The 22,548-nt window shown below is 51.0% G+C and overlaps 6 protein-coding genes across 6 annotated transcripts; 4 read left to right on the top strand and 2 right to left on the bottom strand.

The window, feature by feature from the left end:
* Positions 1-1,398: 1,398 nt before the first annotated feature.
* P152DRAFT_435342 (P-loop containing nucleoside triphosphate hydrolase protein) lies at positions 1,399-4,072 on the bottom strand (the record flags this gene model as incomplete). The annotated part of the gene is made up of 5 exons (XM_033677525.1): positions 1,399-2,383; positions 2,447-2,574; positions 2,625-3,306; positions 3,442-3,693; positions 3,758-4,072. 5 exons carry the CDS (start codon positions 4,070-4,072, stop codon positions 1,604-1,606), a joined length of 2,157 nt encoding a protein of 718 aa, XP_033534621.1. The 3' UTR covers positions 1,399-1,603.
* Positions 4,073-4,270: 198 nt separating this feature from the next.
* Positions 4,271-5,650, top strand: P152DRAFT_334005 (alpha-tubulin suppressor protein Aats1). The gene has a single exon (XM_033675284.1). The coding sequence runs from the start codon at positions 4,468-4,470 to the stop codon at positions 5,527-5,529; it is 1,062 nt and encodes a 353-aa protein (XP_033534620.1). The 5' UTR covers positions 4,271-4,467; the 3' UTR covers positions 5,530-5,650.
* Positions 5,252-7,349, bottom strand: P152DRAFT_458158 (DNA repair protein Rad9). Its single transcript, XM_033679393.1, has 8 exons — positions 7,109-7,349; positions 6,902-7,054; positions 6,715-6,853; positions 6,441-6,659; positions 5,847-6,385; positions 5,690-5,797; positions 5,421-5,641; positions 5,252-5,365 (listed from the first exon to the last, which is right to left on the bottom strand). Exons 1-7 carry the CDS (start codon positions 7,220-7,222, stop codon positions 5,621-5,623), a joined length of 1,293 nt encoding a protein of 430 aa, XP_033534619.1. The 5' UTR covers positions 7,223-7,349; the 3' UTR covers positions 5,252-5,365; positions 5,421-5,620.
* Positions 7,350-7,719: 370 nt separating this feature from the next.
* Positions 7,720-10,108, top strand: P152DRAFT_416256 (uncharacterized protein). The gene is made up of 7 exons (XM_033677061.1): positions 7,720-8,039; positions 8,094-8,309; positions 8,360-8,454; positions 8,504-8,554; positions 8,624-8,774; positions 8,827-9,749; positions 9,800-10,108. The coding sequence occupies exons 1-7, from the start codon at positions 7,903-7,905 to the stop codon at positions 9,835-9,837; spliced, it is 1,611 nt and encodes a 536-aa protein (XP_033534618.1). The 5' UTR covers positions 7,720-7,902; the 3' UTR covers positions 9,838-10,108.
* A 45-nt stretch (positions 10,109-10,153) lies between these two features.
* On the top strand, positions 10,154-12,744 carry P152DRAFT_458157 (thiamine biosynthesis protein-like protein (Thi-4)). Its single transcript, XM_033679392.1, has 12 exons — positions 10,154-10,280; positions 10,346-10,527; positions 10,582-10,664; positions 10,715-11,099; positions 11,149-11,308; positions 11,365-11,515; positions 11,562-11,627; positions 11,681-11,789; positions 11,843-11,861; positions 11,916-12,112; positions 12,160-12,239; positions 12,302-12,744. Exons 1-12 carry the CDS (start codon positions 10,231-10,233, stop codon positions 12,341-12,343), a joined length of 1,524 nt encoding a protein of 507 aa, XP_033534617.1. The 5' UTR covers positions 10,154-10,230; the 3' UTR covers positions 12,344-12,744.
* Positions 12,745-13,476: 732 nt separating this feature from the next.
* Positions 13,477-15,895, top strand: P152DRAFT_396533 (P-loop containing nucleoside triphosphate hydrolase protein; the record flags this gene model as incomplete). Its single annotated transcript, XM_033676363.1, has 7 exons — positions 13,477-13,556; positions 13,658-13,791; positions 13,842-14,810; positions 14,862-14,969; positions 15,455-15,583; positions 15,638-15,787; positions 15,846-15,895. The coding sequence occupies 7 exons, from the start codon at positions 13,477-13,479 to the stop codon at positions 15,893-15,895; spliced, it is 1,620 nt and encodes a 539-aa protein (XP_033534616.1).
* Positions 15,896-22,548: the final 6,653 nt, after the last annotated feature.

The following is a 22,548-nucleotide window of genomic DNA, read 5'->3' as shown; positions in this document are numbered from 1 at the left end:
TGTTGTTCTGTTGTTCTGTTGTTCTGTTGTTCTGTTGTTCTGTTGTTCTGTTGTTCTGTTGTTCTGTTGTTCTGTTGTTCTGTTGTTCTGTTGTTTTGTTGTTTTGTTGTTCTGTTGCTCTGTTGTTGTGCTGTTGTTCGTAGATGGATGACATAAGACGTGTCTCACGTGCTAATGGAAACCGATATCATGATGGCATTACAACCTCAATTCGGCTGCCCATGACCAGACGTTTCATTACCACCGGACCACATATCATGGCTAATCCATCTCTCAACCCTCAAACTCCATCCGATCCCGACGAAGGTCTCTCCTCCGAAGAGGAAAGCCAGACGTCGCCCGCTCCCCCGCCGGCCCTCGACGTCCCCATTCCCACCCCCGGTACTGTCTATCCAACATGGGATGCCCTCCGGCACGCCATCAACGCGTGGTCGTTGCGCGATAAGTTCCTGTCGCGATGTGTGAAGAAAGACTCGACCCGCGCGGTCTACGTGTGCCGATACAATGAAACCGGCTGTGAATGGCGCGTTCGAGCCATTGCCTCCCGCGACCAGCCCGGTCAGGTAGTCGTGTCCAATACCTGCCAACTGCACACGTGCAACCCGCAAATCGATGAAACGGCGGCGGAGCAAGCACTGCTTGCGGGGCGGAAAAAGAGGAAGTATACCAAGCGAGGCGTGCAGTTCACCCAGCGATGGGTGAAGGACGCGATTCTGAGATCCGGCATCGTCTTGACCGCCAGCACCGGCGCCACCGATATCGTGCAAATCATTGCGCAGACTACTGGTGAGCAGGTTTCCGAGGTGCTCGCATCGAAGGCGAAGATGTCATTGCTCCATGCCCGTGGTGATGCGCCGACCCAGCCGCTGGCGAAGATCGATCGACGCTCGCTGTATGCGATGCAGCGGCGGCAGAAAAAGAATGCCGAACGTGCCGCGCAGGCGGGTCATGTGGTTCCCGCCGTTGAACCACACCAGCCAGCTGCTTCTCCTCCTCCGCCAAACCCGATGGTGACCGATGCCGAAAATCGGCCGTTCGTTTTCGAGAGTGGATATCGTGTCATTGGGCCGTTGAACCTCGATGATCAGTCGAACGAATACAGTATGCTTCCTCAGCCTCTAGAGGATGAAACGCTGGGCGGACCAAGCACGTCGCCAACGACCCATAGGCGGCCGTGTCCTACATGCAGTGGAACGGGCATGGTACATGAAGCTCCAAATGCAAATGATCTGATAGAAACCGCGGGCGTGGCCAATGGAACGAGCGACGAGCTGACCCTTCTGCAACAGCAGATCTCGTTGATTAGCAAACAGATCTCTCTGATGCAAAGAAGGAAAACGTTGCAGAACGTATGAACACGCTACCATCCTCATACATAGGTTAGCTTAAACATCCTTTACACCCAGAGGTATGATTCGGTCTCCGTACGACCCTATGGACTAGCTTCAGCAAGGAGAGCATCTTTGACAGGCATTTTAGTCAAGATACCGAAATCTATTCCTCAGGTATGTACTCCTTCTCGTACGTCATAACGTGCTAACGCCAATGCTAATATTCAAACAGTCTCCAAATGCGTGCCAGAACAAACAAAATCGTTGCAACATCAGGGGCTCTCCAAGTTCACATCAACTTCCCACTTCCTCGACTTCAGCACCCGCTGCTTCTTCGATGGTGTCCTCGCGCCCATTTCCCTCTCCAAGTCCTGTATCTTCCTCCTCAACGATGCATTTTCATCCTCCAGCTCCTGCACCTGGTCCACGGTGCCCGGTTCCGGATCCTCATAAATCTTGATTCCCTGCGCCAGGATCTCCAACTTCCGATCCATATGCTCGTCATACCGATCGGCCTCCTCATCCCATGCGCCTTTCCACCGCCGTCGCTCCGCCTCGACCCGCACTTCCATCTCTTCCAGCATCTCGTCTCGGATGTTCTGTTCGACGGATTGCATGCGTTCTTCCATGGCTTTCCAACTTGCCTCAGCAGCGCGCCGCCGGGAGGTCTCTTTCGTGAGATGTACGGAAAGGACCTCGAGTTGCTCGGATAGACGCGCGATGTCTTCGCGTGATGATTCGAGCTCCTCGGCAAGCATGCCATTCGCGGGGTTCTGGTTGTTGCTGTGGTCCATACGGCTGCTAGGGAGGTTCGCGTTGCCGGAGAGGATCTGACTCGTGAGGGAAGGAATGCGAGGCACGGTGACTTCTCGGGCAAGGGCCGAGTAGCGGAGGATTTGAGATGTGGCGTTGAAATCGCCCATTGGATCTGCTGTGACGATCATGATGGACTTCTGGGGAGTACGTGATTGGCTCATTTGGTGTTGAGCGGATGGGAAAGAGTTCGAGAAAAGCAGCTCGGTCAGCTTGCATTGTCGGAAAGGAACGATATTCTGTCAAATGGCATCGTATTAGCAGATGATAGCGGGAGACTGGTAGATGTAACATTGTCGTACCTTGCTTCCATCTTGGTTGTCGCTTTGGAGCTGCATGCATTGTCCGAGATACATCAAGCTCTCATTGATTTTTCCAGCCTCTGCAAGTGTGGCGCCAGCGGTCTTCGCTTGACGAGCGCGCTCGGATCCTGAGTCCATTAGTTTTCTATTCACGCAATTCAACATCTCGATCACAAACCAGCCAAATCGACGATCGTCATCGTGCTTCCTTCCCACCGCCCCTTTGCGATCCGATCTCTCTTCTTCACCTCCACGCAAAAGAATCCGTGGCTCCGCGAACTCGCCGCATTGCTCCCCGTACCAGCGACCTTGCGTTCTAAGAGACCTGTTTCGAGAACCATCAGCGCTTCATCAAGGGTGCTACACACCAGTTTACGCAACCCCGCCACAACTTTCCGATCCGGCGACATCTCCGTCGGTTTGAATAATAACGCCCGGCGTCGCTCTTTCAGGGTACCTCCCGTCTTGTACGACAACGACGCAGGAGGCCCATTCACGGCGCTGCCGGATAGCAGGTCGAAGATCCGGTCGTTGTAGACTTCGTACATGGAGATGATGATCGAGTATTCGGCGTTGCCGTCGGCAGGAACGCCGGCATTTTCGGGGAGGGCAGGCGATTGTGGTAGGGTCGAAAGGCGCGGGATTTGGATTCGGCGGGATTGTGTGGGCGGGAGGCTAAGGAACGAGGTCGAATCCTTTGAAGGCGAATTGTTTAGCTGATGTGCACTTTTTGTGACTTGTGAAGTAGGAATGGTGTTGGTAGCGACGCATACGGGCCGGATTGTCGTTGGGGGATCAATGGCAGATTGCAAGCGAGTGTGAAGTTGACCGCTTTGCACAAAGCCGCGTTTGAAGCGTTCCTGGTGAGCAAGTTGCGCTGCATTGTCGGCGTCGACATTGGAGATCCCACAGTGATAATTCGTACGTTTGCTAGGAGAATTGCGGGTGCCAGGCTGTTGGTAGGTTGAGTTGCGGAAAGAAATAGGTGTGCATACCGGTAACGGCGTCTGCGCTCTGGAAACTCGTCCCCGCTCAGACTGGCCATCGCCGAACAAGTTCTCAAGGAACACGTTCGCAGGGAGAAGCTGGGCATCAGAGATGTCCGAGGCGCATAATGATGGGAACACTGCGGAAGCGCTGTGTGGGTGTACGAGATGGGAGGAGAGGCTTCGGAATAAGACCTCTAAAGAGAGCTGGGTGAGGCCTCGCTGGGATTTCGATCCCAATATTGTGTGACTCTGCCCAGTCTATGTCAGTATACCATACTTGTGATCGGTCAGATACTCATCATGCCTTTCCAGAACCCGTCACTCCGAGCGTAGCGAGCAGTCCATCCCGTCCAGGTTGTCCATCCACGCCGACAACCCCTTCGATCAGGTGGCGAGCTTTTATGCCCTCAAATATGTCGAGTTGTTGAGCATATTCTTCAAACACTCTCGTGAACGCAAACTTTTCCACTGCCCTCTTCCGATGGTCGTTCGAAGGCGGCTTGATGGTGATGTGCGTCGGCTTGCAGTCCGCTTCTGTCGGCTCAACGTCCAGAAATCGCTCATTCGCTTTGGAGGGTGCGGGTCGGAGTCGTAGAAATACGTCAAATAACGACGAGTTCTTCGGTGCAGTATCCATTTTGATCGGCTCTAAACGATGTTCGCTTTGGACGGAAATATGGTTCTGTAGATTGCACGCAAGGTTCAGATATCTTGAGACCGCACTGTTTGTAAACATACCGTTGGTACGGTGCCAGCGGCCGGGCCCAGCACGTGATGGTGTTTATAAGTCACGTGCATCTGCATCACCTTTAACGCTCGACAGCTTCATTTTAAAAGTCATCAATTTGCAATTCGTATATGTTCTTAAGTGGAACTCATCGTGGAATACATTACTCCCCCGTCGACTTCAAGCATGCCGCCAACAGAGGATTGGTGACATCTAAAGGCTTACTTCAAGTCCAACTTGCTAGCACCCAGTCCTGGACAGGTCATCCGGCGGACGAGGGCTGCTCATAGCCGTCGTGGTCAAGTATGCCGCTATTCTGCTTGGGCTCGAATGGTTCCGGCCAACTCGGTCTTGGTCATAACGACGACATATCAACCCCAACTATTATGCCCGTTCCTGAAGGATTGAGCACTACAGAGCGGGTGCAGATCGTCGCTGGCGGCAATCATACGATTCTCTTGACGAGCACTGGTCAGGTCTTTGCAGCGGGAACTCACGATCACGGTCCTACTGGTGTCGACATTTCCGAGAGAAAGGAATCAAGTCCAGTGTTTGTGCCTGTACAGCTGATCAAGTCCGGGTCGCTACATCCTTCTCCAGTAAATATATGCGCAGCGACCTGGGAGGCCTCCGCTTTTGTTCTCGATAATCGAGTGCTCACTTGTGGATATGGCAGCAAAGGAGAGTTAGGCCAAGGGGCTCACCGGCATACGAGCCCCCAGCCGTGCGAAATCGAAGGCTTCCCACCACCAGGCACTAGCATCATCGACATATCCGCAAGCATGAGCCACATGGTTGCCGTCTTGAGTGACGGAGACGTTTATGGTTGGGGAAGCGGGCGTAAAGGTCAAATAGGTCAGCCCCCTATCGACAAATGTTGGACGCCGCGGAAGTTATCGAGCATTCCGTTCAAGGCCATCCGGGTTGTGTGTGGCCGCGAATTTACGTACATTGTTGGCTCCCCGGATTCTGGTGCCCACATTATCCTTGGCAATAACAAATGGAACGTCATTTCCGATGCTCCACCTAGCATTACAGACTGGAAGGACGTGGGTGCAAGCTGGGGCAGCATATATGTTCTTTTCCGGAGCGGTGAAATGTTGTCTTGGGGCAGAAATGACCATGGCCAGCTTTGCCCAAACGGCCTTCCTCGTATTTCCATGATTGCCACTGGGAGTGAGCATTGTATGGCAGTATCGACGACTAATAAGGTGTTAGCGTGGGGCTGGGGCGAGCATGGAAACTGTGGTCTACCAACCGCGCCGAATGGTGATGTGCAAGACCGGTGCAACGAGCTCGAAGTTCAAGGTGTCGTTGTCAGCCTCGGAGCTGGCTGTGCGACTTCTTGGATACAGGTAGCGGAATGATTCCGCCGCTGTTCTAACATTGGTAGTGTCCCAGATGTCATGATTTCGATTGACGGCATCCGGATACCAGAATTGCACCCGGGGTTAGCTCTTAGCCCCAAAGACCCCGAATCTGTTCCATGTCAGCGGAAAGTGTCAAAGTGCAATTCGATCAACCTACCTGAGATACGCGCTGCGTCGCTGGCACTTCGGTATCCACATTTTCAGTCGCAGGGCCGGCGGACTGGCCGCTCACTGTACCACTATCCCGGAAGGACTGGAGTTGGCTCTGCAGCAAGTAAGACAATTGTTCTGGTATTCCTTGGGTGCATACTTACGAAATCACCGCTAGCATCCCACCGCACCGACTCCTCCGTATCAAAGTTTGGCGGATCCCACGCCTCGTCGTCATCCCGAACAAACAGAGTCTCATTCTGCTGCGAGACTGCCTTGGCTTTGACCGGACTTACCCGCCCAAGCGCCCGATTGCTCTCATTAGGCTTCCGTTGAGCCATACGAGGAACCGGCGGAGCCCCCATGGTGTTGTCTGCAGTTATGGGAACGGTGATGTTGGTCGGGCGGCTCAAGACTGACAGCGGTTCTTGCGCCGTCGGTTGTACTTGAGGTCCACGGTACTCCCCCGCCGTCATGAGAATGAATTGACTTTTGACCCCATTGAGCCCGTAGCTGAATTGCAGGGGTCTCGATGGGCGAGAATATGTCGCTCGGAGTGAAACATTCAGCGATGCGGCATGGGCCACAACGGACCGGAATTCTTTGACGCTAATAGTGATATGCAACTGTTCAAGGACTTCACACTCCTCGAAGTCGGGGGCGTTGATTGCTATAGTAGTCTGCAAGGGATGCTTTAGGACTTCTAGATAAAAGTCAGCGATTCCGCGGTTACTCCCAAAGATCGTGGAATCTCATACCTTTCTTGGCGTTTACTATCTTCTCAGTGAAGCTGATGAAGCTGATCTTGCCATTTTCATGGCAGATGTCTAGTTGCTCCGCTCGAGGTCCAAAGAAATCCGTATTCTCTTTTAGCATGGTAGAGGAAATCACCCAGCAGTTCTTGGCTTCATTCTTCTCGAACAAAGCGAACGTGACTTCTGCCTCCTCAAATGTTAATCTGTACGTTTTCGTGATGCCTACGCAACGTTAGGGTCCAGCGTCAGCGACATCGTCCCAGCAGTATTGACACACCTCCATTGCAGATGGCTTGAATGACCAGTCTACACTCGGTTTCGTCTAGGCGATCTTGCACCGTGACAACCCATTTATCAACAGTCGTATTCCGTGTCCTCTGGTCAGCCACACGGCTTCTGAATGCGGAGATGAGTGCCTATCGGAGATCAGTCGGATACACTTCGTCGAAAGCTTCAGACCAGACCTTGTTGAGAATCCGAAAAGAGTACTTGTTTACGCTTGTCGAACTAGTTGTTGGTCGTGCCAGGTTGAAACTATATTCCGAGAAAAATTGTGGATAGTCGAGTGTGAAGCCAGCATATCCCGACCTTGATGAATTAAGAGTACATATCAACAACTAGAGCACTGTTAACGAGAAATGTTTAGACAAGACGCTGCCGGGACTTCGTACACGATCTTCACGGGCTTCAATTGAAACAGTATCGCTAAACTTAGCAAGGCATGACAGCATGTCATAGAACTGAGACGCTGCCTCTGGTAGTAAGGCGAATGATAACGAAGCCATAATGGCGAGACCTGCACTGAGAAGACACGCTCAACCCGGGGGTTGCAAGATGGATGAGCGAGACAGTGCTATCAGTTTACAATCATCAATAAAGCGAAAGTATTGAATGCTCTTCGACAAAGATGCAGTTAACAAGTGTGTAGTCGGAGGTCCAGTGGCATCTAATGTTGCATGTATCTTGTCAGGTCTTTGTTCATGACGCGTTCATCTCTGGCAAGTTTAGCCGACCGCGTCGATGATGTCCGTCAAGGGGTCGAGGCGTCAATGTCCTATCCAAGAGCCATTTATAAGAGCCATTATCACTAAACCCCTTGTTTAAAATAGGACAAGAAGATACAAGGCATAATACGATATTAATGCTTTCATGGTGCTCATGATACGGCTGGAAGCTCACTGCCTGTGAATGCAAGACTTGGTCGCTAATACCTTCCCTGCCGCTCATCCCCTCCAACTCAAAGATCAAACGCGTTCACCCACCCATCAAATTAACAGTTCAAGCGGCGGGTTGAACTTCATTAATTTCTCTTCTCAATAGTCGCATTTGTCCGGCTTCAAATTCAAGGGGTTTTTAATCGTCTCTTTCATTGTGGGCGCGTTCGAGTGCCCCGTCATCATCAAGACATCACTTTCTTGAACGCGAAGGATCAAGTCCATCCCAGTAGTCGTGGTAGACGCTCGTCATGGCGGTCTATCTACCCGATGATATTTTTCCAATTATATTCGGTCATTTGGCGGATCAGCGAGACTCTCATACATTGTTCAATTGCTCGATATCCAGCAAACGGTTGACGGTGCCTGCCCTGACTGCTTTATATCGGTAACTAAGCCCATGACATCCATGGCGAATGGTCCCTAATATCAGCCATGCTAGATATCAATATGCTCGACCCGTCAGGGAATGGTATCCCGATGACAACCAGGGCCGCGATGCGCAGAGGATCTCTGGCCTCTGGCGAAGTTTGGCGTTGTCTGCAGTGGACAAGACATTCTTCCCCTATTGCAGGTACATCCATTCGCTAGACCTGAGAGACCTGCGAGAGCTCCTAGACGACTTCAATGCCAAAAGAACGCGACAACCTCTTTTCCGGTGAGTACACTCCCTGTCTCTTGTTCTGTAGTGAAGGCTGATGTCATAAGTGACTTCTTCAAAGGTGACATGACACAGTTCAGAGTCTGGATCAAACCCGGCGAACGGTTGAACTCGGATGCCACTGTAGAAGCCATCGGCGAGGGTAGGCCAAGTTCCCTTAGGTTGTTGCATTTGTTGACCTAGAATCATAGCAATCAGCTTGAAGGCACCTTTCATCGAGGATCTCATGACTGCTGGACAAGGTACGTCTCTGATGTTCCCCTTTCTTCCTGTCGTATCAGATTTCCCAAATGGTGCTCATCGGTATATAGTTTCTGCTGATGCCCTTAGGAGATGGGTTTTGCGAATGCCTAATCTCCAATACCTGTGCCTCTTCAATGGGAAAGCCATTGGTGAGAGTGACCTCTCACCATTACTTCGGTCACACTGTCCCAAGTTCCGATCCCTTATGATGTACTCCTGGTATGTCCATACAGTCAATGTGCCAAGGAAATGTTCTCATTGAACGCTCTAGGTTTGCAGACGACAGCGATTCTCGCTTTGGAACATTCATTTCAAGTCTCCAACCCCAGTCTCTTCAGTCCCTAGAGGTCATGAGCGAGGCAGGAATCAAGATCAAAACTTGCAAGGCTCTCGCGCTTCACAACCAATCGTTAACGAAGCTCCACATTGCACTTAGGCCTGACAGCTTCCAGTCCCTGTCCGAAATCGGTCCTTGCAGAGCCTTGGAGAGTCTTCACTTGGAAGACCTTGAGGGCACCATTGATCTTGAATCAGCTCAGAGTCAATCCTTCGACGATCTCTTGGCGTGGATGCGTCAGTGCAAGAACTTGCGAGACCTCGAACTCAAGAACTTCATTAGCGGGGCGGCCATTGTCACACCGCTTCTTTCTGATGAGGACGTCTACCTTGAAAGCCTCGAGGTAGACTCATATACCATGGCGGAGCGAAGGAATTTTCATTTGGCGTTGATGAATCAGCCTAATCTAAAATATCTCTGTCTACGAGGGGATGGCGATGACGTCGTAAGAGATGATATCGATGCCTTTCTCCATTCGCTCGTGTGCTTGAAGGATCTTCGAGAACTGAACCTTACGGGTGTATCCGACTATTTTACCGATCCGCATATTTCCCACCTAGCCACGCAACTTCCGAAGTTGGAAAAGTTGAATACTTCAGGTTACGGTGTGACAGACAGGGTCCTGCCGTCCATTGTCCAATCCAAGAGTCTCCGTGAGGTCACCTTCCAGGCCATCACATCGTTCACTCTAGGCGGTTTGTTAGACTTTGTCAATGACCTCGGCCCTGATCATAATGGGCTGGTCTTCGAAACGATCAATGCAGATCCGGATTCACGGCTTTCAGAGGACGAAGTTCGGCTGGTAGAAGAATCCATTTCTGGGCGAGTCGGCGGGACGTTCAGATACGACGCAAGAGGTATGTACACTCCGCAGCTCCTTGCCCTTACACAATCTGACAGAATGCAGATCCGGATCCATCTGACTTCGAGGGGGATTCCGACTGAACATGTTTAAACTACCGGCGGGGAATGAAACAAAATTCTAGGGATGTCGCGAGGTCCGCGGCATGGATATAGGCTTTTATTGGGAGTTTGGGGTGAAAATGCGGGACTCCTGAAGTATCTATTGTTTTGAGGCGAGGACGACCAGACGGATGTCAATTTCTTACTCAATAAATTGTCACGAACAGAACGTCTTCGAAAATAATATTGGGGTATGATTTCGTATTTTTATATCAAGTGGAGCCCTGGCATGGATCAGAGCTCCATGGGAAACAGAATGAAAATATCAAAATACCCTATAACTTGCCCCTCCACCATCCCGTATTCCCCATTCGCATCTATCGTATTTTATTAAAATGAAGTAATCCGGTCACATCTAGTCTCAAATCAACCGTCATGAACCGCCGAATCCTAGTAATTGCTGGTTCCGACAGCTCTGGCGGGGCGTACGTGATCCCCTCGATCCCGCCATTGATGTCCTGATCGCTGATGTTCGACGATAAACTTGCAGGGGATTAGAGGCCGACCAAAAAACCATCGCCGCTCATGGATGTTATGCAATGACAGCGACAACGGCTTTGACCGCCCAGAATACGATGGGGGTCAGAGCCATCCACGAGACGCCCCCGGACTTCCTGCGTCAGCAAATCGCTGCTTGCGTGGAGGATATTGGGGTCGATATTGTGAAGACAGGTAGTTCTCCCAATGATCTGAGTTCGAAAATCCATGATTAATCTTTTTATCTAGGTATGGTGGCCTCCGAAGCAGCCATAAATGTCATATGCGATGCCCTGCAAAGCCTTCCGACTGTATCAGCTGTCATCGACCCAGTGAGTACTTCATCACTTGAGCATCATCAACTGGAATTAAACTTCCCCAGGTTATGGTAGCGACAACTGGATCAAAATTACTTCCGGAGTCAGCTGTCAAGATCTTGGTCTCTCGGATGCTTCCCCTGGCCACGATATTGACTCCCAATGTCCCCGAGGCGCAGGCGCTACTTGCGGTTGCAGGCAAACAAGCGCCTGGGATCGAGAATATCGATAGCTTGGTTGAGCTGGCGAGACTGGTCCAAGGACTCGGGCCGAAGTACGTCCTTCTCAAAGGCGGCCACGCTCCGTTGACAGAGGGCCTAGTCACTGCGAGGACTGATTCGGAACGAGAAATCGTCACCGATATCCTCGTCGGTGGAGACGAGCCGTTGATTATACGCTCACTATACTCGACGTCTAATAATACTCACGGCACAGGGTGTTCGCTCGCTTGTGAGTAGAGGATTCACCACGTTCAGTTCCAATCTTGACTGGCATTTAGCTGCAATCGCGTCCAATCTGGCACTTGGGAAAGGAGTCCCGGAAGCAGTGAAGGCCGCTTGCCGCTTTGTGGAAGTCGGTATCAAAACCAGCCAAAACATTGGAAAGGGAAGTGGGCCGATAAACCATTTCCACTCGACATATTCGCTGCCATTTGCTCCGTAAGTCCGAAACAGCACGGGTACTACATTGAGGATGATCGGTTAATTGAGACTAGGGGCTATTTCATCGATTATATCCTAGAACGCGCCGATGTGAGGGAGCCTTGGGCCCAGCATGTCCAACACGACTTCGTGATGCAACTTGCAAGAGGCTCCCTCGACAAGGCAAGGTTCAACCATTACCTGGTACAAGACTATCTCTTTCTCGTATGTCCACACTATCCTGAACGCCTCGATATCCGCTGATTATTAGATACAATTTGCCCGGGCCAATGCACTAGCGGCATATAAGGCGAAGACCTTGGCTGACATTCAACAGGTATGAAATGGACGGATGAGTGGCGATTAGCTACTGACGGGTACATATCACAGGCAGTCAACGCTGTTGCAGACATCCAGAGGGAGACCGCTCTCCATATCACTTTCTGTGAGGAATATGGGTTGTCTAAATCAGATATTGAAAGGGCCGAAGAAAGCCAAGGCAAGTGGAAGACCTTTTCGATCAGTCTCGAGCACAAATTAACAGGGAACCAGCATGTACTGCATATACTAGGTAAGGTTTCTCCTGGAAAGGGCATTCCATCAAGTCTGACTGTCGTCCGCTTAGATATGTCTTGGATGTTGGACATTCCGAGGACTGGTTGGCGCTGCAGATTGCACTTCTGCCTTGTCTTCTCGGCTACGGCGTCATTGCAACTCGCTTGATAGCGCACCCGGACACGGTCCAAGAGGCCAACCAGTACTATCAGTGGATTGAGCAATACGCCGGACCGGATTATCAAGATGCTGTGAGGCAGGGGAGAGGTGTGTAACCGCGATCCAACAGTAGCTACAGCACTGACAGTCAACAGCACTGATCGAGGAGCACGCGACGAAGCTGTCTCCTAGCCGCGTGGAAGAACTAGTGGCTATCTTCATTCATGCCACGAAGGTAAGCGGAACGGCGATTAACTTCTGCCGAGCACCCACGAGTCCAGGCTAATGAATCGATAGATGGAAATCGGTTTCTGGGAGATGGGTTCAGGGGGGATCTAACTGCTGGAGCATCGGCCAACCGGAAAGCACACGGTTGAATAACTCTATTGTCCCACAGCGTGGTAGAGAAACTGTATATGCTGGAGAAGATATTTCATGCAATAAGAAAACGGTACAGTAGGTACTCTCAGTAGTGCCTCGACGAAACTGGAGCGAGCATCTGGTAGCATTGACGACTGCCTCAACAAGGACCACGTGACCTGCTTGAGAACATATCCTCTTACCAAAGAATATGCACCTATACAGTCCCAAACATAGGGCAGGGATGGGATCATGACTGATTCACATATATATCGACAAGGATGCTGCTCAATCTGTAATTACAAGGATCCGATGGTTATGAATGCTTGCATGTGGTCTTTTCAGTTGATATTGGCAGGAAATAGGAATCAATATCAGATTTGAACGCCTTCTAAAAGCCAAAGAACTCATTCGAATTTCTAGCGCGTTGTAGGGTACCGATGTAACACTCACGTGGTTTCTCTATGGTGGACAAGCTATCTCGTATTATATACTGACCCCGAAGATGATGATGACGATAGTGGGAAATGATATCCTCATATCAGATCCTAAATTTGATGAAGCCAGCAGCACAGTTGTAACCAAATGAACACCGAATCGAGCAAGACCAGGGAACGGATGAAGTTTCACTATTTCAGAGAAGGTGAAGTGTGAAGTGAGCGTGCAGTGAATTGGGAATGTGGTGGTTGACTGGTTGCTCGATCCGTTTGGCGGACAGTGGATGCCAAGACGACCGAGATTGCAGCCTAGCGTTATAGTAGCCTAGCGGCCTGATGGCCTAACGGTTCTTCCAACCAAAAAAATTTGTTCAGTCGCCCCTTCGGAAACTCAGCCTGCTGCAGACTTTACTACCTCTTTGACTTCCTGTTTTCATCTTCTCCCAATCTCACTTCCATCACCCAACCTTTTCTCTCATTCAACCCATTTCTCTCGTTGTACCTGTGATCACCAGTGCCTGAGAATTTTCTCGAGATTTGGAGATCTGTCTAGTACTCGATCCCTTCCATCACACATCCATTTTTTAGGACCCCTTAACTCGAGACTTTTTCTCACAACCGTCTTCCGAACTCCGCGACACTTCAGGAACTCATTTCCCTTTCGTTTCGCACATCATGTCGTACGGCGGCAACGGATACGGTGGTTCTCGTAGCGGCGGTGGTGGTGGTGGCTATGGCGGCGGAGGCTCTTCCGGGTAAGTTTTTCTTCACATACGGTCTTGGATGATCGTCGCCACAAGAACTATTTGGCATATTTCCAGCTTTACTAACGCCCGTATAGATATCGTGGAGGCAGCGGAGGCGGGTACTCCAACGGTTCCGGTGGTTATGGCGGTGGCGGCGCTGCTGGCGGATATGGCAACTCCTTCGGAGGAGGCGGTGGTGACAGGATGAGCAACCTTGGCGCCAACCTGAAGCACCAAGAATGGGGTAAGCCAGATATGAGATCTATTCATTCGACATTTTACTGACAAGTCCAGACCTGAACACGCTCCCCAAGTTCGAGAAATCATTCTACAAGGAACATCCCGATGTTGCTATTCGCTCGTCATCCGAGATTGAGGAGTACCGAAAGGAGCACAAAATGACCATCACCGGTCAAGATATCCCTAAGCCGGTGACCACTTTCGATGAAGCTGGATTCCCGAATTACGTGATGAGCGAGGTCAAGGCACAAGGTTTCGAGAAGCCGACTGCTATTCAGGCTCAGGGCTGGCCCATGGCTCTGTCCGGTCGTGATGTCGTCGGCATTGCCGAGACCGGTTCCGGAAAGACGTTGACCTACTGTCTTCCTGCCATCGTCCACATCAATGCGCAGCCTCTCCTTGCGCCTGGCGACGGACCCATTGTCCTGATCCTCTCACCGACACGTGAGTTGGCCGTTCAGATCCAGACCGAGATTAGCAAGTTTGGAAAATCGTCCCGTATCCGCAATACCTGCGTCTACGGTGGTGTTCCCAAGGGTCAACAAATCCGTGATCTTTCCCGCGGTGTGGAAGTTGTCATTGCCACCCCCGGTCGTTTGATCGATATGCTGGAATCTGGCAAGACCAATCTTCGCCGTGTCACCTACCTGGTTCTCGATGAAGCCGATCGCATGCTTGACATGGGATTTGAGCCGCAGATTCGAAAGATCATTGGCCAGATCCGCCCGGACCGCCAAACCTGCATGTGGTCCGCCACATGGCCTAAGGAGGTCCGACAGCTTGCCTCCGACTACCAGGCTGATTTCATTCAGGTCAACATTGGATCTCTCGACTTGTCTGCCAATGACCGCATCACCCAGATTGTCGAAGTCGTCTCCGACTTTGAGAAGAGGGATCGCATGTCGAAGCATATGGAGAAGATCATGGAAGACCAAAATAACAAGATTCTCATCTTCACAGGTACCAAGCGCGTCGCTGACGATATTACTCGATTCCTTCGCCAGGATGGATGGCCGGCGCTGTGTAAGTTCATCCGTCTGACTTATGGAGGAATCACTTGCTGACGACATCTAGCAATTCATGGCGACAAACAGCAGAACGAACGTGATTGGGTCTTGAATGAATTCAGAACCGGAAAGTCCCCAATCATGGTGGCTACCGATGTAGCTTCTCGTGGTATTGGTATGATTGCATCCGCCTCGCGCATATTTTCCTTTTTCTCAGTCATTTTGGCCGTTCGTCATTTCCTGTTCATTGCGTGATCTGAAGTGATGTTTGCTGTTCTTTCCAAGTGCGCTCGCTCCCATGCATACGTAACCTTGTCCAGGGCTTCGCGTTCATCGCGTCAGTATTCCTCTTCGAGGACCTTGGAATGACAGTCGAGCTGCAGCACCGCAGGTGGTTTAGCTTCGATCTACGCGCGCTTCAAAGAGCGAGGTCATAAACGGATGATGATGGAGACGGTCATCTCTTATCCTTCCAAGGTTTTCAATACCGGTTGAGAATACCCAGAGCCTGTCCCGGACTCGGATGCTACGGCAAATCCAGTAGTAGCGCACGATGAGAGTCCCAAATGCAGCATACTGCAGACACACGCAATCCATGACGATTGCCCATGCCATCCCCCCAACTTACCAAATTCAGCCTGCTAACCTATGTCCTTTAAGATGTTCGCAATATTACTCACGTGCTGAACTATGATTACCCTAACAATTCGGAGGACTATGTTCACCGAATTGGTAGGACGGGCCGTGCTGGTGCTAAGGGTACTGCCATTACCTTCTTCACCACTGAGAGTAAGTCGTTTACGTCCTACACAGCTGTATCCTGCCGCTAACTGGTCGCTACAGATGCAAAGCAAGCCCGAGACTTGGTGTCTGTTCTTACGAAGAGCAAGCAAGAGGTTGATCCCCGTCTCGCCGAGATGGCTAGATACGGTGGCGGCGGTGGTGGCCGTGGCTACGGCGGCTATGGAGGCCGAGGCGGCGGGCGCGGCGGCCGTGGAGGTCAGTTAACATTGCCATGAACCTAACGATCAATTTACTAACAAGCTTACAGGATATTCGTCTGGTTCCAACCAGGCCCCTCTTCACAACAGGCGTTGGTGAACGGTTCACCACTGACCTGCAGACAGCTCACAGCAGCAGCCGATAGATCGACAGTGGCGTCCCTGGAGTTTGATCAAAGGAATAGTATTTGCCGTTTGACTTCGCGGTGATTCCGAGAAGCATAGATCTGAATGGTATAGATGTCTTTTCAACCGTGGTAATAGCAAGGATCAGCATTCAACCTTTCATATCGGGTTATTCGGGCCCTTCAGGTCCTGAGTTGACTTCGTTCAGCTCGCTTTCAGACAGACTTAGATAGAGCACTCCTTTTATCTCTGCTTGAGATGATGGGGCGGATCAAAAAGTATCGTGATTATTTCAATAGTCCTTTGACAGTTCCTTAGTGGTGAATTTTTTTTTGTATCACGCATGAGCTTATAGTTTGGTTCCAAATACCTCGACCTCTCGAGGATTCAACCCACTCCACATCATAATGCCCACCTCGCTTTGCTCCGAAGGCAATGCTGTCTGATGCCCCTGTGACCACTCGCCCTCACCGCCAGTTCCCACGAGGATAACATTTCAGTCTCTTAATTGGGACAGGATATGGAACATTAGGGTGGAACCCAAGAGCCAACGGAAATTGAAGCCGGGAATATGGCAATGGGACGATGGAACTGAACCTCACGCCCACATCCGGACCATCCTTTCGAAGGGGCAGCGTCCAGACTTCCGACTGACAAACTCATTCACGATCCGACCTTCACGGGTCCCGCGAGTCCCATTCGTGGCTATCAGTAATTGGCTGGAAGCGGGAGAACCGCTGCTAAACGAGAGCCGAGAAAAAGGGTACGGGGAATCTTTGTTGGGTATCGTTTCGGCGAATTTATGAGACGAGGGCCCAGAATATGGCCGAAATGAACTGCCCCGTTTCTGGATGTAACAACGTGCAAGGTCCAGTTGCTGGGGAGTTATATCCGATGCTGGATGAAATCCAGCGCTGTATCCATCTTACTCGTACTCCCTGACTTGCGTCCTCGCCGTGGTGGTTCCTGTCATCCTGCTCCGTCTCGAATGCATGTGTCCAACCCTTGGAAGCGAAATCCTGACCGACCATGTCTGCGCGTCCGTCATCCCCCCTTGACCTCATGCACGAGATGAGAAGAGGCTGAAAGCCATCTGGCCGAGACGAGCACGGACTAGGCGAATCCGGTTAAAGCGCGATCGTCCGAGCGCCCTGCCGCCGCTATCGTCCATTGTCAGATGCTGACAACGACAGGCCCTCCCAGGCGAACCAGGCTTGGGATATTCGACGCGACCGCCAATCATCCGGCCCCCTTTCCTTTTCGCGCTCCTGGACCGTCCCGAGTGATCCGGTATTTGACCGCTTTACATTTTCTAGCCCAGGTGCCGCCACGCTCAGGTGGGCACTCCGCGGGGGCGCCTTTTTGATTACAGCACCAATTTCTGTGTGACGGCTATGGTCGATACCTCGTGTTCTTTTTCGCACGCTGCCCTGAACACCGTCATGCGCTCATGAATCCATGCATGTCGTTCGAATGACGGGCGTGCATTGCGCTGGTTGGAGAAGGCATACGCGGCACCCGTGGGGTTTTAATGTTTTATTTCGCAAGGCGCCGATCAATGTTGACCTGGTGCGGACTGCGGAGGCTAACATGCCCAATTTTGGCGGGACTTGCAGCTCCTGTTGACCGTCAACATCGTGAGTTCGTGTCGAGGTGATCATTGATGATTGAACTCTTCAAGGGACGCCCACACATTTGCTGGGTTTTTTCATCAGTGATATTTTACAGGCGAGCATATTTAGTAGTTTCTCACGTTTTATTCTTCGCTTGGGCAAACCGAGGGCTGAGCCATACATAGTACAACTGTCGTCGGTCGTAATACAAACATCCGGCATCCGGAGGCCTTGCTGTTAATATCGACGTCGAGTCCTGCGGATCTTTTCTACAGTTCCTGATTCCTGGTAGTCTTTGAAATTCTGTATCGAAAATACGTACTTACTTTATCCATTTTGTCTGCATAGTGAGTGCATGTACTCCATGTACGCTCGGAATTGATCCAATGAGGCCCATGGGACCAAAGACTTCACCGAATCCCTCCATCACCCCGCATCCGATTGAACGATGAATGACCCAATGATAGGCTGTCGGATGCGTGCGCGATGCGAATAAAAAAAGTAAACAAGCATAGACCACCGATGCCGGGATAATATGCATTTTCCGAGAGCCTGTTTTACCGCCGGGATTTCTGCATTCGCAATGGACCGTCGACAAGGGGGAATCCTGCCGTTCTACCGTCCTGTGCTTCGAGATGTGCTGCCGCTGCTCCCACTCCTTAAGCCCACCATTTGGCGAGAGGCTCGGATTGACAATGGATGAGTCAAGGCCTCGCATATTTTGAACACCGCCCTCGCTCATGCGACATGCAGATTTCAGACTGCAAACCTACAAGAATATGCTGGGTATTTGGACGCGCCATTGTGCTTAACTTTGTCCAATCGGATGGTGACTCGGAGTAAACGTGTCGACAGATGTTCGCATCTTTGGTTCGATTAAGTATCTGATTTGCAGGTTGAACGATGAAAATACACTTCATCTCGTCCCGAAAGCACCCATACTGCTCCCAACCTTGAGGCGTAGATTTAAGAGGGTAAAAATAAGACGGCACTCAACAGGAAACAACGGCATTTGCTTCCCTCTGGAGTATGCATAATAATGTTGTTGAAGACTTTGGAGTGCATCTAGGTTGAGGGCATGAAATCAATCAATGAACCGCTGGAGTATTCCGTACGTGTTCGCATGTGTAATAATACCACCATATCAGCGATCAGCTCATATAAATGATGCTGGAAGCACCCAACCCGTATGCAGACCGCGCGACTCTTCTCACTGTGGAATGAAACGGTTGATCACTTGATCCCCTTGCTCTTCAGTCCCCCCCATGCATCATCATCCGTGATGTAGGGCAGATTTCCAGGTGCCTGTCCAAAAGCACATGTTATGCTCGATGTCATGGCGGTCACGACGCATGTGCCCTTCAATTTCAATCGAATGTTCCAGGTTTCGGAAAAAGTCTCCGAATATTTGGAGATATGGTTCACGATGTGAAGTTGAGAGTCGGACGGAGCGAGTTCCATTTCCATTCTCCGCCAATGCTTAAGTACCAAACTTACTTGCCTACTAACTTAGTTATGTATAAGAACTACTAACTTACTCATCGGGAATATTAGCGTATCCTCATTCAACGGTTTCGCCTACACAAGTGCAACCTTGATGCTGGATTCGTGCTAAGTTAGCGGCATCCAACAATCAAGCAGCTAAATTCCGAGCCTCATAGCTACCTGGTTCGACCGTTAGGGATCTGGTGCTAACGACTAAACTACAACTGGTTTGGTCATTACCAGCCAATGAGCCACCAAACCCTTACCTCTGGACCCCTTCAAAGGCATATTTATATTCGTAGTTGCAGCACAAGATTGATATCTCGGATGAAGTTCTGGAGAGAATTTCTCCTTTCGACACGGATCAAGACGTTTCACGGCACAACCTCTTTCGGCATTTGCCCTGGCCCCCATGAGGTAACCCTGGATGTCAAGGGGGCATCAGGAATGAAGTCGGATGGTACCGTCGCTCTAGGGGTGCTGTGCGAGACAAGGCGAGTCATAAGTACTCATAAGTACTGGTGGAACAGGGGGAACATGGGTTTCCACGGAGCAGGCTGCCAGCATCGCTGTCCCCTCTGTCAGAGAAGACGATGGAACGGCAGAGGGATTTCCATATGAAGTGGAATATCCAAAGTCGGAGTGACGTTGCAGCCATTGTTCGCTCCGAGTCCTATCACACCCTACGGAGTACGAATCCTGGATGTCAGCGCGTCCATCGAAAACTTTAAATTCAACGACACGATGGCGGCCACGTGCTCACCGACGGACGCTAACATATTGTGATTAGACGAAATTTGGAAGGCGAGATTGTTCGGCCGAGTGCAGACGGCAGAAGTACAAACTACGAAGGCTTTGTCTCCCTTGCCCCGACCGGGTGGTCCCGTACACCCGTCGTGTTGGCGGACAGCCATCGATTCCAGTAGGCATCTCCACCACTGCTTGGCCAGTGGACGGATGATTTAACGGCAAGGACGGGAACCTTCTCCTGTGTATTAACACCTTTGATAGGGTCCACGACTGCAATATGTCGCTACATCAATATAAGACCGAGCGCTAAGTCGCTGACACCCTACTATGTACGCCCTGGCCGTCAGCCTGCAAGAAAGGATTCGAAGTCATTCGGCTAAATCTTGTATGCAATACAAGGTATGAACCTAGTGAGGGTGGGATGGATTGCGGGGCAGAGATGTATTTGCCGACCAGCTTTGCTAACCGCCATACTGTCGTACAATATCAAATTGCCAACTCCAATTCTCAAGGTCAATCTTCGATACACGATACTTTGCCACTTCGGGTGACTGATGGTCCGAAGATGTGAATCGGCTCCGAGGAGGAGCGACAGCGGCTTCCTTGTGACGTGTCTAGATCGCGATGATACTCTTCCTTCGTACCGTGGGGTTTAGTATTCTCGTGCTAGTCGTTCCAGAACCCCCTAGTCTGGTTCTATCGCCGAGCGCAAGCCCGGTTAGCTAGAGCCGCCTAGTGCACTAGGACATCCAAGGTCGACCTGTTCCGCGTGGCCATGGGCCGATGGACCCATAATCCGCGGAATGATTTAGGTAAGTTGTGCCTCTGGGAGCCGAGTTTAGGTCAGAAGTTACGAAGTTACGAAGTTGTCAGGTCCAACCGGAAGTTTTGCGCAATTGGAGTCACGAGGTCATTCTGATGCTCCGAGATTCGCTGCAGGAATCGAATTTCAATGGAGATTGGATAAGGATATCGCGGATCGTCTGTCGGGCATTTGGAGTGGCTAGGACGAGCTAAGTACCCTGTAAGCTACCGGTCAAGGTGGTCATGGTTCAAGTGTCGTGGCCTCGTGGCCCGTGGGACATGCCTTGTATCTTAGCTGTATCAGATGGACGAATATCAAAATACTACGGGAGGTAACCTCTGTCGTCACATATCTTAAGTACCTTTCCTACTATGTTACTCTTGGATCAAAGGAAGCGTGATCATGATGGCTTTACTGCAGAGAACAATTACCGTCCTTACGAATTGCATCGGCGCATTATACATGTATTTAGGATCTCAATGTCACCCACCTCTCCCCGGTGCTTTAGTTAGTCAGCTCTAAATCCCCGACCCCACCCAATACGAGATTTCACCGAACGTAATCCCGGTACCCTGACAGTACGTTGCACGGTTGTAGCGTCGGTACCAACTCAGACCAAGTCGACAGGTCCAGGAACGGGCCATGGCTGAGAACCGAAGGACCGTTTTTGTGCAATGCGACCATAAAGCTTGGTTCTTTGACACTTGAATCTTGATAGAAACTGAGAGGACGGAATATTTACTGGATACGCCAATCGTGGCAGTCTTGACTCTTGACGAACCACGATGCGAAAAGTAGGGTGGACGGAATATCATTGAGATGGATGTTGAGGGTCCAAGTCGCCCTATTGGTACTCTCCAGTGTTTGCTGTGAACATGAATCGCTTACCAATGCCAGACATTGCACAATCTTCCAAATCGCCATCTTTTATAACGTTGCCCGACCATTTTGACGATACATAATACTCCAATGCAGCATAATAGCATCCGACTGCCCTCAAGGGGCCGAGACCGAGCCCCACGTTCTACAAAGCGGCCGACGAACAGGAGTCAGGAAGTCATGCATGATGTGAAGGTGAAGGAAGAGAAAAGCTTTGGGTGGCGCCAGTCCGGCGCCGAAAGCGGTTGTCTAATCCGCTCCCCTGAGCCCCTGCCGCCGATTATTCCGCCCCTCAGCTTCGATCTTCTTCTGCGAAATGGGCGAGGCGGGCATGCTGAATCGTTCTGCCGCTTTTTCCCGGCAAATCATGAGTCGACACTGGACGCGCTCCCACGTGCAAACCAATCATGGGGGTCCAAATGTCCCCGCTTAGGAAATAGGGACATGCGTGATGCGTCGCTCTGAACCGCATTTTCTCTGCTCTGTGAGACTGCGACCCGTTCGATATCAAGATCCACGGGACGCATCCATGCTGCGACTTGCGAGATTTTGGCTTTTGCTGGTCCCTCGATTATCTGGATTTGGTAGCACGGTAGCAGGCCTGGTCGAGCTTAACCGGGTGGGAGCGTGGACGCGCTCGGGGGGGAGGGGATTCGGCGGCATGTGCGATTGTGGAGGTTTATTTACTTATCCCGCCTTGCATAACTCACACGAAGGACGAGAGTACTATTCCCGTGCTTGGTGCTTCGTGCGAAATATCAGGAGGCTGGAAATGGGAGAACGTCAGCAGATCGTCCAAATTCCAAAAGGTTAAAGGACCAAGCTCTCCAGCTGGAGCTGCAGTGGTTGGATCGGAGATAAGAATAAGAAGCAGGATCTAGGGTAAACGAGAGCAATATGCTTTATTCCGTATGCTGATTGCAATTTATCAGGCTGGAAGTGGAGCATGATCCGGGCGACAACTGTGAACTGTCGGTGTCCTCTAGGCTCCAATGCCTCTTTCGGTAGGAGAATCTGCCCACGCATCGTCATTCGTGAATTGTGACTAACCCCGCTTCAAACATGCCGAAGAGTTCCGGTATGAATCCTCGAGGA

This window comes from Eremomyces bilateralis, assembly GCF_010015585.1.
Source record: "Eremomyces bilateralis CBS 781.70 unplaced genomic scaffold P152scaffold_8, whole genome shotgun sequence".
NCBI lineage: Eukaryota > Fungi > Ascomycota > Dothideomycetes > Eremomycetales > Eremomycetaceae > Eremomyces > Eremomyces bilateralis.
Note: the sequence above shows the minus strand (reverse complement) of the source record. Positions and strands in the feature narration are given on the sequence as shown.

Bases quoted from the DNA above. Each gene is read 5' to 3' on its own strand.
- P152DRAFT_334005 (XM_033675284.1), top strand. From the start codon at position 4,468: ATGCCGCTATTCTGCTTGGGCTCGAATGGTTCCGGCCAACTCGGTCTT.
- P152DRAFT_458158 (XM_033679393.1), bottom strand. From the start codon at position 7,222: ATGGCTTCGTTATCATTCGCCTTACTACCAGAGGCAGCGTCTCAGTTC. The intron at 6,854-6,901 runs GTCTGGTCTGAA...GATCTCCGATAG, and splicing joins CTTTTCGGATTCTCAACAAG to GCACTCATCTCCGCATTCAG. The intron at 6,660-6,714 runs GTGTGTCAATAC...AACGTTGCGTAG, and splicing joins TCAAGCCATCTGCAATGGAG to GCATCACGAAAACGTACAGA.
- P152DRAFT_416256 (XM_033677061.1), top strand. From the start codon at position 7,903: ATGGCGGTCTATCTACCCGATGATATTTTTCCAATTATATTCGGTCAT. The intron at 8,555-8,623 runs GTACGTCTCTGA...ATCGGTATATAG, and splicing joins TCTCATGACTGCTGGACAAG to TTTCTGCTGATGCCCTTAGG. The intron at 9,750-9,799 runs GTATGTACACTC...GACAGAATGCAG, and splicing joins GTTCAGATACGACGCAAGAG to ATCCGGATCCATCTGACTTC.
- P152DRAFT_458157 (XM_033679392.1), top strand. From the start codon at position 10,231: ATGAACCGCCGAATCCTAGTAATTGCTGGTTCCGACAGCTCTGGCGGG. The intron at 10,281-10,345 runs GTACGTGATCCC...ATAAACTTGCAG, and splicing joins TCCGACAGCTCTGGCGGGGC to GGGATTAGAGGCCGACCAAA. The intron at 11,628-11,680 runs GTATGAAATGGA...TACATATCACAG, and splicing joins CCTTGGCTGACATTCAACAG to GCAGTCAACGCTGTTGCAGA.